The sequence below is a fragment of the Phanerochaete carnosa genome (genome assembly GCF_000300595.1).
Source record: "Phanerochaete carnosa HHB-10118-sp unplaced genomic scaffold PHACAscaffold_8, whole genome shotgun sequence".
In the NCBI taxonomy this organism is placed as follows: Eukaryota; Fungi; Basidiomycota; class Agaricomycetes; order Polyporales; family Phanerochaetaceae; genus Phanerochaete; species Phanerochaete carnosa.
Genome location: NW_006767635.1, coordinates 188726 through 204038, shown reverse-complemented (window position 1 = coordinate 204038; position 15313 = coordinate 188726). Strand labels below are relative to the sequence as shown.

Genomic DNA, 15313 nt, shown 5'->3' with positions numbered 1-15313 from the left:
AGAGAGTTTTGTCCATGTTCCACGGCTGCGTTCGAGTCGAGTCGCCTCTGGATGAGCGTTGGAGCGAGTTGGAAGCGGTGGACCGGGCGAGGCGCGGTCTCGGTCGGTGACTGGCCAGGTACTCGCCGGACGCCACCAAGCTGATGGCAGCGGGAGATGACCCTCGCCCGATGGCAGCGTGTACCGTCTCGTGCGCACCCCTCACGCTGCTCTCGAGCCATCGCCGGCTCGGAGACATTTCACGGTGCCGGCGGCGGATCCCGTGCCTTGGAGACCCGCCTCGTGTGAAAATGGGCGACTAGAGGCGGCCATCTGCCCTGTTCAGCCGCATTGTCGGCCGCACGACTGAGAAGCGGTAGGCTGAAAGTGCCCTGAAAGGCACGACGGTCTCGCCGCAGCCGCTCGGCGCGCCACGTGGCCGCCAGGCAAACTCTGATTTCAGCTCATACGAGAACCGTCGGTGCTTGGCACCGTTCCTCCCACTCCCCCCACCCTCGACGACGCCGCCGCCGCCGCCGCCGCCACGTCCATCGTCGAGCACAGCTTCCGCAACGACGCCGACGAGTCCCAGCCATCACCACCGCGGCACAGGTACGCCCCACCCGAGGCGCCCGTTCCCGCCTCTGTCGACGAGTTCGCTTTCTCCACCCAGCATTTTCGCTGGCAGGCACACGCAGTACGAGTTCTGGATCTGTGTAGCAATGTCGTGCTCCTGTTCATTTCCTGTCTCGCCTCCGCAGGCTCCCTATTCCAATACACCGGTGCCAGCGCCAAATACCCGCACCCAGCATGAGCGTATTCAACCCAAAAATTCTCGATGCCAGCATCCGGGACATCACGACAGATCTCGCTGACGAGCAGAAAGTCGACGTGCTGATCTACGCCATGCAACATCTGAAACTGGACCGGTCGGTACCCCGTTCTCGTTCTCGTCCCCGTGCCCCGGCTCACCCATCCCCCCCGCTGCAGTTCCAGGACCGTCATCGAAAACGCAGTCGAGTCCTGCCTCAAGCTCCCAAAGCTCTCTCCAGAAACATCAAACAAGGCCCGTCTCCTGCGCGCAAAGGCTCGCCTCGCCGTCAGCCTCCACGCTGGCGCGCATCAAGGTCGGGGCCCCTTCTAGCCTGCCGGCCGTGGTCCGTTCCAGACTGACGCACCCCCCCCCCCCTCCCTTTTCTTTTCGTGCCCGACGCAGACTTGGAGGCCATACTCAGGCTTGATCCTGACCATCTCGAAGCGCGTTCTCTCATGGGAGGCACACTTCACCCTGGCAAGGTGCGTCCAGTGTCCCCGCCGCCGCCGCCGCACCCGTCTCTCACCCGCGCGCCGTTTGTTTTTTTTTTTTTTTTTTTNTTTTTTTTTTTTTTGCAGAGCGCGACGCACCCGCGCAACCAGAACCCGAGCTTCTCGACCGAGGTGTGGCGCGAGATCGCCGCGTTCCTCCCCCGGCGCGACCTCAAGACGCTCCTCCTGCTTCCCCACGTCCTGTCCCGGATCGCGAGCCAGTTCCTGTTCCGCCAGATTGACCTCCACTTTGGTGCGCCCCCGTTCGCTCTCTCTCTCTTTGCTCTATCGAGGCGGCGCGCGTTCTCACCGCTCGCTCGCTTCCCACACACCACACAGACAGAGAACACGCCCAGCAGAGCGCGGACATCCTGACCCGCATCATCACTCGCTGTGCCCAGTCTGCGGAGGGCACGGTGAGGTGGAGGGTGCGGAGCTGTGTGCGGTCTGCGAGGAAGGCGCTGAGGGCAGGGAAGAGGTCGTAGTCGTTGACGCGGTAACCGCGGAGGGCGAAGGCAAAGTGGCGGAGGAAGGGCAGCGCGGAGGCGTGCTCGCGGAACTGGGCCGACGCCGTCGCGCACTCGAGCACGCACTGCAGCCGGAGCGACTCGAGCTGCGTGCCGTGCGCGAGGATCGCGGCGAGCCCGAGCGAGTCCGCCGCGAAGGTGCCGAGGAAGTCGAGGTGCGTCAGGTTCCGCAGCGAGAGCTGCTCGGCCGGGAACGGCCAGTTCAGGTTGTGCAGGTGGATGCTCCGCAGCGCGCCCCGGTTCTGGGCGAGGAAGTCGTACGCCTGCGTCGAGCTGCCCGCGTTCGCGGACAGCGAGAACTGCGTGACGTGCTTGAACTTGGGGAACTTGAGCTCGCCCATGCCGTCCGAGGGTCTGGCGGCGCTTTCGCTGGTCAGAGGGGGGCCCCCTTTTTTCAGAGAGAGAGAGAGGAGCGCACGACGTACACGAGCGAGAGACCAAAGATCCGGTGGTGGGCACCCTCGAGAACCCGCATGAACGCAAAAATGTCTTTCCATCGCATGCTGCAGTGGATGTTTCGCAGGTTGGCCATCTTTGGCAGCGCGTTCGCCAACATGCCTGTGGGAGCCGCATCAGCAGGGGGCGCCGCGAAAAAAAAAAAAAAAAAAGGAGCGGGGGACGCACCAGTCTGGAAGGTCATCGGGAACGTGTCCCGGCCGGGGACAAAGATCCGGAGCGTCTTGACGTGGCTTGCAAACGAGGCATCCCGCCTCGGGTACGACGCGACGGTGTGGGGCGTGCTCCCCGGCCTCACCGGGCTCCGCGCCCTCCACGCGACCCTCCCCAAGGACGTCGCCGCCGCCGTCGCCATGTGGCTCGTCCCCCGCGGCGTCACCGCCCTCGCGCTCTACTCGCTCCAGGCGGGGGACCCCGTCTCGTTCGTCTCGGTGAGTGCTTGTCGCCCGTGCAGCTGCCGTCTGACGCGTCTTCTGTCCCTCCGCTGTCCCTGTCCCCGTGTCCGTAACCTGCGTCCGTACCCTGCGCTCCTCCTCCTCCTCCTCCTGCGTCCGCCCGCCCGCCCGCCCGCGCCCACAGCAACTACGCGCGGGCCTGCCACCCGGCCTGCGCTTCATCGGCCTGTTCCAGTTCCAGGTCGAAGACGTCGCCGAGGTCGTGCGCGCCGGCTTCCCGATGGTGCGCCTCGCACGCGTCGAGGACGCCTACTACACCGTCACGCCCGGCGCATCGAACGGCACGCCGCTCGCCGTCGAGGAGTGGCCCAAGAGCAGGACGCGCCACAACGTCACCGAGTGGCTCGAGTGGTACGACTGTGCGGGCGCCGAGTGGCGGGACCCGACCGAGTTTCTGTAGGGTGGGGTGGGTTCTCTGCTGCGCCCGGACTTGTCCTCGCTCGTTTGTTTCACAGTTTTTTCGTACTCGCTCGCTGACAGTCGTCTGGTTCTTTTCGGGGGCTTTTTGTTGGTCGAACTCTTTTTTTTTGTTTTTACTGTACAAATACATACACACGTCTTTTGCTTGTCAACAAAACAAAACAAAATAAGCACTGGCACTTTCGCGCGGCATACCCTAGCTGTCCGGTTCTGGCTAGGCGAGTCTGAGCACGGTCACGACGCCCGTGCTGTCCCCTAGCACCACGACGCCGCGCGCCTCGTCATAGTCAAGCGACGTCCACGTCCCGCCCGCGCCTGCAGAGCTCCACAGCGTCCTCGGCCCTCCCCCTCCCTCCTCCCGCCCCTCCTCCCCGTCTTCTCCCCGACCATCCCTTAGCACCCCAGGCAACAGCGCCCCGACGACGCGCTCGCGCTCGCGCCGCACCCCCGGCACGCCCGCCAGCACCAGCGCGTCGAGCCCGGCGAGCCCGACGCTCGTGCTGCGCGCTGCGCGCGGCGCGATCCAGAGCGCGGTGCCGTGCCGCCCGAGGTGCATGTCTGTGCAGCGCAAGTGGCCGCGCGCGCCCGGGAAGGACGCGGCGTGCGCGGGCGGGAAGGGGTACGGGGACGGGCTGTCTGCGCTGGGGCTGTCTGCGCTGGGGCTGTCTGCGCTGGGGCTGCCCGATCCGCCGCCGCCGCCGCCGGGCGTCGGCAGACTGCTCTGGTGATGTGCGCCATCGCACGCAGGCACAGCAGACGGACACGCAGGGTGTGGGTCGAGCGTGTACAGATCGACGGTGTGCATGTGCGACGCCCACGGGTCGTCGCTCTCCGCGCGGAGGAGGACGGACACGCGCGGGCTGGCTGCGCCCAGGGCGTCGCCGGGGAGTTTCGCTTGTGCGGCGACGGCGACGCCGTCGAGCCAGCCAAAGTGGTGTGTCGCGATGGGGTGGTGCTGCGGGTGTGTGGTGTCTGTGGGGGGCGCAAGGGCGGGCGTGTGGAAGGCTTCGAAGGTCCGGGCGCGCACTACAAAGGTGCATGGCGAGGAGAGGAGGACACACAGGCAGCGGTTGTGCTGTGAGCTAGTCAGTGTGGAATGTCCGGGGGGCTGGGAGGGAGAGCTCACTCGGAAGTTGTGCTCTGAAGGCGCGTCGGAGCCCCAGATGCACGCGAGGGCGTTTGTGCGCCAGTTGACGAGCTGTGTTTCGTTCACGTCGTCGCTGAGTGCAAGAATGTCGCCTTTGAATGCCATCGCGCGAAACCCCGTCTTGATAGTTGCGAGTGTGATGAATTGCACGCCACTCTCTCCGTCCTCGCGGATCGCGAGCACCTCAACACGATCCTCGCTGCCGGAACTCGTGAATACGTGGTATCACACGTAATGGTAAAGATAACGCACCCAGAGAAGCTCAACGACACAGCGAGACACGCCTCCGCTCCCGGATCCGAGTTGACTACGATGCCGGTAAAGAGCGCGCCCTTGCGAAACCACTCCGCAGCCTTGGTCGGGCGTCCCACGCCCTGCGTATCCGAGCCACCGCCCTCGTCCAGCCCAACGTTCCAGCAGGTAACTACAGGCCATATCCCCCGCGCGACCGCGAGGACCCAGCGTGGGTGCGCGGGGAGCAGACGGACGTCAGAGATACCCGTGCCTGAGCTCGCGGCGAACTCTGCGTGGAGTAACACATCCGTGTCGCCCGCAGAGTGCAGCCAGAAGCGGGAAATTCTGCGCGCCCGGTGTACGAGGTGCTCGAGTGTCGGCGTCGGGAGGGTGTCGACCGCCACGGGCGGAAAAGGGACGCCTTCATGGTGGACATGCACGGTGAGGGCCCGCGTCCAGACTACGCGCAGCCGCGAGATGGCGTCAAAACGTGTGGAGACCTGTCCTTTGCGTGAAAGGTCGTGAGTTTGGCTGCGCTTTTGCATGCGAGGCCGGGGGACCTACCCGTCTCATGCGCAAGAGGTCATCGATGTCGAGGAAACTGAAGATGTATATGAGGGTGTCGTCGTCCAAGCCAGACAGACAAGTCCCGGCACCGCAAGACATACTGTCTGTAGCCTAAGACTTTAGCTATAGGCTGTCTCAGGCATAGTTACCCACGACGTACCCAAACGCCCGCTCGCCGTCGCTGACGACGTCAAGCCTCATCCGTTGAAGCGCCGTTCAGGATTAAAGAATGTACATCACGTGCATTCGGATCTGTGCGTGATATTCCCACGATCTCACTATCATAAATTTGCGCGCCGTGCGAAATCTTGTTCTCTGATTCTTCCACAACTTGAATCGCCGGTGATGACACGTCGATGAAGCAGCGAGATGAGCACGACGATGTCCTCTGGGATGTTGTCGGCGTTGACATCGCTCGTTCGGCTTCTAACCACCTTGTTACTTGTAATAGGGACGGGCTTGAATGCGAGCTGAGGCGTTCTCTGTGGAAGATGACCTTCGTATGTCCCACTTTGTTGTATCCGCTACGGGGTTAAACATACTTCTGGTGGTTACGGGAGCTTCAACGGTGCTGGTGGCCGCTTACTTTTGTGCTTTGAGGTTGGATTGTTCGCCAAGAGAGCTGCTATCCCTACCTCCGGCCGTCATTGTAAACTGTTTCCTCGCTTGTCTGTCCACGTTACACATGGACTTTCGCGAACAGTATTATCGACACATCGGAGTTCACCGTTCTCCCACAAGCATCTCTACGCCTAGTTTCTTCCCCTCTCTTCCGGAAGGTGTTCGCAGAGACCGCACTGTGTGCGGTCAGTAAGTACTTAAGTAATGTTAAGTAGTCACAGTAAGCGAGGGAACGAATACCCGTTAACAAGCTGTTATTAATTGAGCTGCAGAACACCTCTGCACGCCAATTCAAACTCCGTTTGTTATATGGCTTATAGTGTTGATAATGGGGCCGGAATGTCTGGAACCGAGACCTCTCTACACCGTTGACACTGAGGCCAGGTGGACTTCTGAGGGCACATCAATTTGACATGAACGAAGAACCGTACGGAGGTTTTGTTAGCACTGCACGAGGCGATGCCTACGAGAGTGAACTGTATTTTCACCCTAAATGCCTGCCGGGAGGACTCGATGGTAACCTGAAGAACGCGCTGTATCTACCCTTCTCTTTTGCCCCTCGGAGCGTTTTCGTGCAGACGGAAGGTGAGGATGCAGATGAAAGCGCGCTTAGTCGCATCGTACATTCACGAACGCGCCGGAAGATGTACATGGCCAAGTCTATCATAACTACGACGACCACTCGCCCGCTCCGCTGTCCATGCTCTTCCGCTTCCGCCCACCATTTGTAGGGCCGTCTCACCGGCCTATACACCATGTCTGGAGCCGCACCTGAGGTCGCGACGTTCGCTGCCGGTTGCTTGTGGGGCGTCGAGCACATCTTCCTCAAGTGCTGCCCCATTAGCCAAAATAAGGGCGTCCTCGAGACCGCTGTTGGCTATACAGGCGGAAGGGACGATGCCAAGAACCCGACCTACCGCCAGGTATGCTCCGGCACAACTGACCACGCTGAGGCTCTCTGCATCGAGCATCATCAAGTACGACGAGCTCGTCGGTGCGTGTACTTGCCCGTCTCATACGTGGACGCGCAGCTGACACACAGCAGAGTTCTTCTGCTGTACACACGACACCACGACGGAGAACTCGCAGGGCGCAGACGTCGGCACACGTACATCCTTCACACACTTACCACACTCACGTACTGAGTCCCAGCACAGAGTACCGCTCGGCCATCTTCTACCACACGCCCGAGCAGAAGGAGATCGCCGAGCGCGTCACGGCCGAGTTCCAGAAGAAGCACTTTGACCGCAAGGGTCCGTCTCTCTGCCCCCAACGTCGCCATACCCGTCATGCTCATCATACTTCTATCTCGTCAGGCGAGAAGATCGTGACTGACATCGTAGCCGCGGGCACGTGGTATGACGATGAGGAGTACCACCAAGAGTATCTGCACAAGAACCCGACGGGCTACCAGTGTCCGACACACCGCCTGCACCGGTAGAGACGTGTCGCGACTGTAGCAAGTAACGGCTGTGTTTTATGGTCTGTAGCGATATTGGATCTATGAGACGCCTTTGATATTCAGTACAAGGTGTGAGAGTGGGCATGGGTGTGGGTGTGGGTGTGGGTGCTCGTGTCGAGGGGGCCGGTGAGGTATCTATGGTCAGAGCCTGAAAAGATTCACAGATGCGGAGGCACGCCGACTGGCGTAGAGCTGCGAGACTGTTACATGGGTTGGACGTTCAAGACATACAATGACGACATCGACAGACAAGCACAGTAACTCGACGGCGGCGGGCGGGTCACCGCTTCGCCTGTGCTTGGTCAGTTCTCGAGGTGCGTGTGCGACAAATGTCTGGCGAAGGGCTCTGCTGCGTATTCTGGCCGCCGTTTATTCCATGGACGATAGAGCATCACAGGAACGCCATCTGGGCCTGGAAGTTTTTGCAGTGAGCGATAATCCATATCGTACTCATCAACGTGTTACTCAGGAGATCGCAGAGCTAGTTGAGCCACGCTTACCGCGGCCAGTCGTTGGGATAGCCTGTTGAGGCGCGGCGGGGCTACCAGCTGCACAGGACGTCCGCGAGGGAGTCCGTGAGATCGCCCATACCTGTCCAGGATGCGTAGGGTTGCACTAAGGCAGTACTAAGAGACGATGGTAAGCTGTACGCTGAGCTGAGAGAAGGTGTGCTGCTTAACGGCGAGTGCAGGAGAAGTATTGCTACCGAGTAAAAGTTTGCACCCTCTTCGGAAGCTTCATACACGCCAACCAGCGCATTCGGACCTCTAGAGGTTTGGCTGTGCCCATTCGCGCTCTGCACGCAAGCAGGTAAGAGTCCCCATCTTCTTCGCCGCTTGCCAATAGCTATAGCCAATGATGCAGCGACGAGAATGCTGCTGTAGTAAGTCCTCTCTCTTCGCGGAGTCTACAAGCCCATGCATTTATTGCTACCTCAATCTTCTCTGCAAGCTAATCAATGGTATTATGTGCTCATTTTAATGCTTTCACAGGCTCATGACAGCAAAGTTGAAGTTCTCGCGTAGCGTCTTCGGTATCGGCAATCGCCGACTGCGCCCACGCTGAGGCCTGCAGGCAAGCTGCCGGCCTCTCAAACGCAACGTAGATCGGTCTTGGTGAGCTTTGATTCTGATCTCCTGCTCAACATCTGTGGAGTACAGTTATCCACCGCTCCTTGAAACACCACCACTCCTTGATACAGCGCACAGTTCAAAGCTTTTGGGGTGTCTTAAATTAGCAGAAAAATCATGATAGGCGTGTTCTTTCTAGAACTCTTGCAGAACAATGCTAGAACACGAGGGAACATGTATTTCATGCCGGAGAGCTGGAAAAGTATGTTTTCCCAATTTGATGACACATTGATGGCGTTCTCAAGATCAAAGCCGTGAGTTAAACTATTCGGGAGCCCCACTGACACTTGCAAGTGCATCTCTGAACACACTATTTTTGTTAGCAAGGGCAGAGATCGTGTATGTCGTCCAAACGAGCTGCCGGTCCTTGGTGCGTGGGACGGGAGCGGGCGCTTCGTCAGGTAAAATTGCCTAAAGCGGTTACTCATCAAGCCAGAAAAGGGTGTTTCAAGGAGTGGTGGTAGGGGCAATTACCATCAAAAGTGCGGGATCCCTCCCATTCACTGATTTCCCCACCGTTGGTCTCTGAAATACTCTAGAGTGTGTAGGAGATGTGTGGTATGAGCTATACAAAGTTCTGGCTCGATACACTCTGTGGAACACAGTCAATGGGCACGGAGAATTTGGCTGTATCAAGGAACGGTGGATAACTGTACTCCTTATGTCTGCATAGCCAGCTACTTGACATGAACTCTTCTGCTCCAACGCTCCCTGTGAAGATCTCTATTGTTGTCATTCAGTACATAGATGACCTTGTCCTTGGATCTCTATCTCTATGCACGCAGCGGACAACAGGCAGAATCGAGGGGCCAAGTTCATCGCTGCTACCAACCATATCCGGCTTCGCCGTCAGTCAGTGCCAGGACCCCGGGTCCACTAACCCGAACCCAATTCTACCCTTCTTTGTCATGTCAGTCCGGTTTCGCCAAGTCACATTGGAGGTGCTGTCAAGTATTCTCGATGTCCCATTGCGTAAGGAGGGAATCTGGCGGTGCGTGGAACAGACCTGAAGTAGCTGATTTAGAAACGCTACTGACGATTGGGACAGGCTTGAGAGCAAACCATGGGCCAGAATATGTCCTGTTTGCGCATTTTGTGCAAACCCAGTGGAGGGCGAAATGCCCCCGGAGGCTAGCGCAGCTGCCCTTGATGACTGTAATAGATCAGATGTGCTGGCAGTGTATGTGCTGCAGCACAGAGCGGACAAGATTTTTGACATGCTACGGTGCAGAATTTTATGGTCATCCCTGAGAGGCCCAGACCAAAGGCAGAAGGCTGCTGCCGGTCTCAGCACACTCAACGTCATACTGCGAAATTTGGCCGATCATTGCTTGCACTGTCTCAAAACCTTTTGGCAAATTATGCTATCACGGCTGGAGGTTAACACCACCAGACTTCACATTTGTGAGTTCCTGGCACTTGTTTCCATGAACCCTCTTAAGTGATTATCCGGACTTCTCAGTGCAAGCACATCAAGATTCACCTTACTTCTTTCTGCTAGACCGTTATAAGTACATGTTGGTGTAAACTTGCCCAGCGGTGGGCAGTAGATTACTCAGTAATATGGTATGCTGAAATAGAGCAGGAATGAGCTCGTTTGGCTTGAGATTTGAGCCTAGAACATGGGGAAACTAAGGAAAGAGATACAGATGTGTGCTTATGTACAGTTATTTGACAATTGTCACGGAAGTGAGCGACTTGCAAAACCATATGAGGCAGGCGGACGGTGGGACATCCGATTCGTGGCGTATTCTCAGAGTAGTTTGAGATAACGGGGTAGTCCTATCTCTGAAGAATATGTCGTGAAACTGGCATCACCGTTGTGGCCCAAGTGCCAACAACACTCGTTTCTACCTCTCAAGCAACACCACAATGTTAATTCCTTCACCAGAGCCCAGTCGCCTGCGTTCTCGCGGGTTGCTAGCAGGTGGACAACATTGCACGATCATGACTTTGCTCATTTGAAGGTGGAAAAGATGAGTATAAGGTGGCGGAATGATGGACAAGCGAGGACAAAAGTAGGGCAAGAGGTACCTGTAAACAACCACTAGCGACTATCAAGCATGGGTAATAAACAGATTGTGATGAGGGCTTTCAGAGTTTAAAATACAGCTTGACCAGACTACACGAAGATAACAGTCTAGAACTGAATCACTAGCTAAAGGCAACTATTCCACCACTGAAATAGAAACATTTGTCCGGACACTGTAATACAATAGATGGCTGAAATACTCACCCTTACTCTTGCCTTTGGCATCTTGAGAATTAACATGCCGAAGCCTTTTATACACGTGCTCGACAGTGTGGGGGAGCACCCAAGATGGCAGGCCACTCTCGGTCACGATGAACGCTCGAGGGTGCTCTTCATCCGGCAGTTCGTATACCTTGCCCTCTGTAAGCTCAAACCACACAACTGGGTCCGTTCTATCGCAGCGCCAAGCTTGGTAGGTGTTACAACCAAGGAAATGAATATACAGCTCATTTTGCTGGAGGTCACGCTGGCAGTCAGCTGGCATTGACGGAGGTGTCGAGATACACTCAGCAGAGGAAGACAAAAACCAGGATGGTACAATCTGGGTTCCACAGATCTTGCGGGATCTACGCGTCGAAGTTATGCCAATATTGGAGGTCTACATAAGAGTTGTGCATTGGTGATACCGCAGAAAAATGAGTACAACTTACTGGCCATATTTCCATGGCACTAGATGCTTCTCAAATTGAAACAGTCTGTACTTCACGCTGAAGGCCACATCAGCATGCTGAGCGCCCTGTAAAGGTGTCAGACTAGGCTGTGGCAAGGCTACTATATTTGATGCAGAGCTAACTGCCTTGTCCTATGGAATTAAAGGACTGGTAGAGGAACATGAGACATGGTTACAATCATACAATGGTTATAGAGCACTTGAACAGAATGACTACCACTTTGTACTCAATGTATTTGTGGATAGCATTGTAGCTGGACTATCTCTTCTCAAAGGAGATTGTAGGGATGGCCAGATGCACTCTATTAGGGCATCCACTGCTCTGAAGAAGTTTCTCAGTGCACATGAGCAACACAAAGTACGCATTGTGTTGGTTCCTTCACATGTTCTGGGAAAAACCGAGATGGATAGCTGGGCCACATGGTTTAATGAGGTTGTAGACAAATTGGCTGGAGAAGCTGCCCATGATAGGGCACGACAGCCTAAATGAGGATCTTCATATGCTGCCGCGCATGCAGAAACCAAAGCCAAGGCCAAAAAGAGCTGGCAAACAATAATGAATGGCATCAAATACCGTGGGCATTCTAACCTCCTGAAACAGTCAGAACACAAGCTTATTGTTCCCAAACGTAACCACTACTTCCTCAAGAAATTTGGAAATGACCATTGCTTATATGCACGCATGACCCGCTTCATGACCGGACACTTTCCCCATGGAGAATTCCAGAATAAAATGAATCTTGAAGGTGGGCGAACATGCCTGTGCACAAATACCTACGAGACACAAGACCACATCCTATATGAATGCCCATATTGGATAAGAACTGACAAAATCAGACCACCCAAACGTGCACCTGACCAAACCCGCCTAGAGCTTATCTCCGCAGGAAAACAGCTTGAACTGCAGAACAAAGAACAAGTAGTCACAATTGATGAAATACACAACTTCCTGCTACTTACCCCTCTCGTCAGGACATTCAAGTGGCAGGATCTGATGGAACACATGCAATTGGATGTGTTCCCACTACGTGACAATGATAATCCTGACTATGAGTCTCATATCATCAACATCGTGTTCGATGCACTGGTGCTACAGCGTCCTACGCTTTACACTGAATACAAGCGCGCCATGCGCAGAAACAAATCTCCAGCACCATTCCTTCAATGGCTGAATGCCAAATCACAGTGGCCCATTAGACATATATGGATGAAATACCATCAGCATCACCCCAATGACCAATGGCTGTTCCAGGAGGTTGTACCAGACTGGCTGCGGTCAGTCTTTGTTGTGGCCCATGTTCCTCTCAAGATGGAGGTCGTGTGGCAGAGCGATGATAGTAGGGAATCAGTGAAACTCATCCAGGTAGATGACTCAATTGCATCTGACCCTGCAGAATCCCCTGCATCTAGTCTTCATTTGCTGTCATCTGAATCTGATTGGGAGGAGGCCGCCTCGACTCGGTACACTATGCAATATATTGAAGTATGGCCACACTCACCGTCACACAGTGAGCACTGAGACATTTTCTTTTTTCGTATTGTCTACTATTTATTGGAGCCATGGACTCTTGTGCCTTCAAAGACGCTAGTAGTTACGCGCTATATGGATGCTAGTAGACAGGTGTACATTACTCTATGTTGGTAGCACTTTAAATACAGGAACAAAAAAAAAGGGTGTTAGGCTTACTTGAGCAATTGGTGCTGGCAACTCACTTGTACGTGGAACATGTGAAGGCTGGAGATTCTGTCAGTGATCACTAATGGCAACAGTGAGAAACATGATCAAGGTTGTTAAGAGCGATAATGCTCCTCACCTGACACCAGAAAGAGAGGTTTCTCGCCCACCAGGCTGAGCTTCGCCTATAGCATGGGCTCCAGTGTTCGAGGATGTTGAAGGCTGGGATATGTAGTCTATAGATTCTAAGCGGGGTCGAGATGATCCGGGGGCTGGTCTGGAAGTGACTTGTGGAAGGTCGATAATCGTGACCCGATCTCGACTCAGCTGATAACGGGAGGTGAAGTAAACAATGTTGTCGTCGTTCGAGTTCATCTAGCTGATTGTTGATATTAGATGCAAAATGATTCTGGTAACACCAGTGATGGTCGAAGATAACAACGTTGGTACGAGCAAAGACCCGCTCATATCAGGAGTCTCAGTGCTTGGACTCTATGCAGCCGCAACTGCCCACAAAAGGAGTTTGTTTGAACATGTATTTACTATGATGGCACCCTGGTTTATAAAATTTGAGTAAACTCGCTTCTTATAGCTTACTACAACCACTCTTCATGGGCGGTCTTGCATAAATTGATGTATGCTCACCTTGATTACATATTCATATCTTTGTTGTATTTTATTGAGGTCTTGCAAGAGCTGCTGTGGATCCTTTCCAGTGCACAAGATGGGTCCTGCTCCCTCGTTTATTAATTTTGTCACACTAGTGTCACACCAGATGCCGTCGAGCCATGCTGCTGCCAAGAAGCCGAGCCGTCTCTCCAAAGTTGACCTCAAGTGTTTGAGGTCAGGCGGGGCAACAATTTCATCATGCTTTGCTCATTTATTGTAATGCTCCACTAATGTTCCTTCTCTGTACATGTACATAGCACCTTTTAGGTTGGATCTAGCCATCAGTAGCATTGTTCGGCCAGTTTTGGACTGCTTCCGAGCATCTACAAAATAAGCATACCATCTTTCCCCTTATGTCTGTCATGATATGGATGTCATATTATAGCATGAATACTGTCATAGGTGTAGCCCCAGCCTCCTATTATTTTTCCATTTCTCCTGATTTTCTATGATTTATTCCATGTTTGTACAACCCTTCAAACGTTGCCGGCGCAAGGGCGCCAGTTTACAAGTCCTAGCCACGCGCTAAAACACCTCAGGACTGCATCACCAATGGGCGCACATCAGCGCATCAAACGCGCCTGCATCGCCGCCGCCTCGTCACTGCATCACGCCTCCTTGGTAATAGCCACGCTCTGATCCCCACCGGACCTTCTATCTCCGAGTCCAATCAACAATGGACATCCGATTCCTGTCAGCCTGACAATGTCATACGCTATGACACACCAGCCCCTGCCTCTCGCTGAGTCTTCTAGATACTAGCAGACACCGTAACCACAGTCACTTAGGTAATGCCTGGTCCGTGCGCAATCTGAACAGTATATAAAGGGCCCCTTTGTTGCTACCTAGCCCCATCTCAACCTCTTGGTTTTTTGGGCTAGGTAAGCCTTCACTTGTATTTTAGAATACTCACTAATAAACTTGGTTATTTGGGCTAGCTGAACAAGTTAATGCAATCATCGCCAGACCTCAGTTGGCACCGCCTTTTGTTAGATCCACTTAGTATCCCTGGTGTTGTGTCAACATCAGTCCACATCAAATACAGAGCTATCTTAAATATATTCCCAGCACCTTTGGAGGCAGATTGAAGCAGCAAGAGCAAATTAATAAAGCAGGGAACACTTATAAACCAGGGTGCCATCATAGTACACCATGTGGTCTCCATGGCAGGTGCTTTGCTGGCTATGATCAGTATCAGTTGTCAAATTCAGGGCAATATGCATGAGATTGAATGGTGGTCACAATCAGACACAAGAACAGCATGGATAAATGCGCTGATTTCTTACCCAATATATTTCAAAGAAATTTATCAAGAGTCTTTCGAGGGTTTGTAATTTTTCACATCTGCATGAATTCTACTTCAGGAAACGCTGTTTGGTTCATGGCTAGCGACACACCGGGTAGCATAAGTAACACTGCAGCCCTGTTTATCATTATAGTCTACAAATAGTCATTATGTCCATAGTTTTACCATCTATTGCTAACTGAAGCTATTCAGGAAGTTAGCACACAAAATTGGGATACCATCAACCTGAATCAGTGCGGGCGCTTGAACGCAATGCACAATTCTTGCAAGACCATAAGTGCTGTCAGACAGATGATCCTCGCTTTGCCAGTTGAGTCTGGCTAGTCTGCAACAAAGACTAAGATAAATACCTGCCAAATAGACTGCTGACACATTTGTTCCTCTTGACAATGTAGCCCATGGCAACAGCCCACATTTTCAATACTGACTGCCTTCTTCCAATTGTTCAGAGTCAGCATGTCCACGGACCAATGAGATGAGCAATGCTTCAGTTGCCACCAGGCAAAGGGTTTTCGGCTGCACTTCTGACCAGCCAACACCTGATCTTGCTTGCCAGGCCCAGTTGGAAGATGCTGGCATCATGGGAAAAATTCCAAAGCCTCCTGGTGAAACCGGACATTCAGGTAGAGGCAGTGATACACTAGACTACGAGCTTGCA

General features: G+C 54.3%; 6 protein-coding genes across 6 annotated transcripts; 4 read left to right on the top strand and 2 right to left on the bottom strand.

Annotated features, from left to right (window-relative positions):
- Positions 1–413: 413 nt before the first annotated feature.
- Positions 414–1158, top strand: PHACADRAFT_260503 (uncharacterized protein). Its single transcript, XM_007398554.1, has one exon. It carries the CDS (start codon positions 790–792, stop codon positions 1150–1152), a length of 363 nt encoding a protein of 120 aa, XP_007398616.1. The 5' UTR covers positions 414–789; the 3' UTR covers positions 1153–1158.
- A 298-nt stretch (positions 1159–1456) lies between these two features.
- Positions 1457–4256, bottom strand: PHACADRAFT_186437 (uncharacterized protein; the record flags this gene model as incomplete). Its single annotated transcript, XM_007398553.1, has 2 exons — positions 2436–4256; positions 1457–2369 (listed from the first exon to the last, which is right to left on the bottom strand). Exons 1-2 carry the CDS (start codon positions 2882–2884, stop codon positions 1457–1459), a joined length of 1362 nt encoding a protein of 453 aa, XP_007398615.1. The 5' UTR covers positions 2885–4256.
- Positions 4257–5416: 1160 nt separating this feature from the next.
- On the top strand, positions 5417–5966 carry PHACADRAFT_260498 (uncharacterized protein). The gene has a single exon (XM_007398552.1). The coding sequence runs from the start codon at positions 5554–5556 to the stop codon at positions 5902–5904; it is 351 nt and encodes a 116-aa protein (XP_007398614.1). The 5' UTR covers positions 5417–5553; the 3' UTR covers positions 5905–5966.
- Positions 5967–6262: 296 nt separating this feature from the next.
- On the top strand, positions 6263–7152 carry PHACADRAFT_148782 (uncharacterized protein; the record flags this gene model as incomplete). The annotated part of the gene is made up of 4 exons (XM_007398551.1): positions 6263–6701; positions 6754–6819; positions 6869–6964; positions 7028–7152. Exons 1-4 carry the CDS (start codon positions 6467–6469, stop codon positions 7150–7152), a joined length of 522 nt encoding a protein of 173 aa, XP_007398613.1. The 5' UTR covers positions 6263–6466.
- A 3319-nt stretch (positions 7153–10471) lies between these two features.
- PHACADRAFT_30792 (uncharacterized protein) lies at positions 10472–11000 on the bottom strand (the record flags this gene model as incomplete). Its single annotated transcript, XM_007398468.1, has 3 exons — positions 10472–10482; positions 10540–10933; positions 10986–11000. 3 exons carry the CDS (start codon positions 10998–11000, stop codon positions 10472–10474), a joined length of 420 nt encoding a protein of 139 aa, XP_007398530.1.
- Positions 11001–11561: 561 nt separating this feature from the next.
- PHACADRAFT_101159 (uncharacterized protein) lies at positions 11562–12524 on the top strand (the record flags this gene model as incomplete). Its single annotated transcript, XM_007398550.1, has 1 exon — positions 11562–12524. The coding sequence occupies one exon, from the start codon at positions 11562–11564 to the stop codon at positions 12522–12524; it is 963 nt and encodes a 320-aa protein (XP_007398612.1).
- Positions 12525–15313: the final 2789 nt, after the last annotated feature.

Bases quoted from the DNA above. Each gene is read 5' to 3' on its own strand.
- PHACADRAFT_260503 (XM_007398554.1), top strand. From the start codon at position 790: ATGAGCGTATTCAACCCAAAAATTCTCGATGCCAGCATCCGGGACATC.
- PHACADRAFT_260498 (XM_007398552.1), top strand. From the start codon at position 5,554: ATGCGAGCTGAGGCGTTCTCTGTGGAAGATGACCTTCGTATGTCCCAC.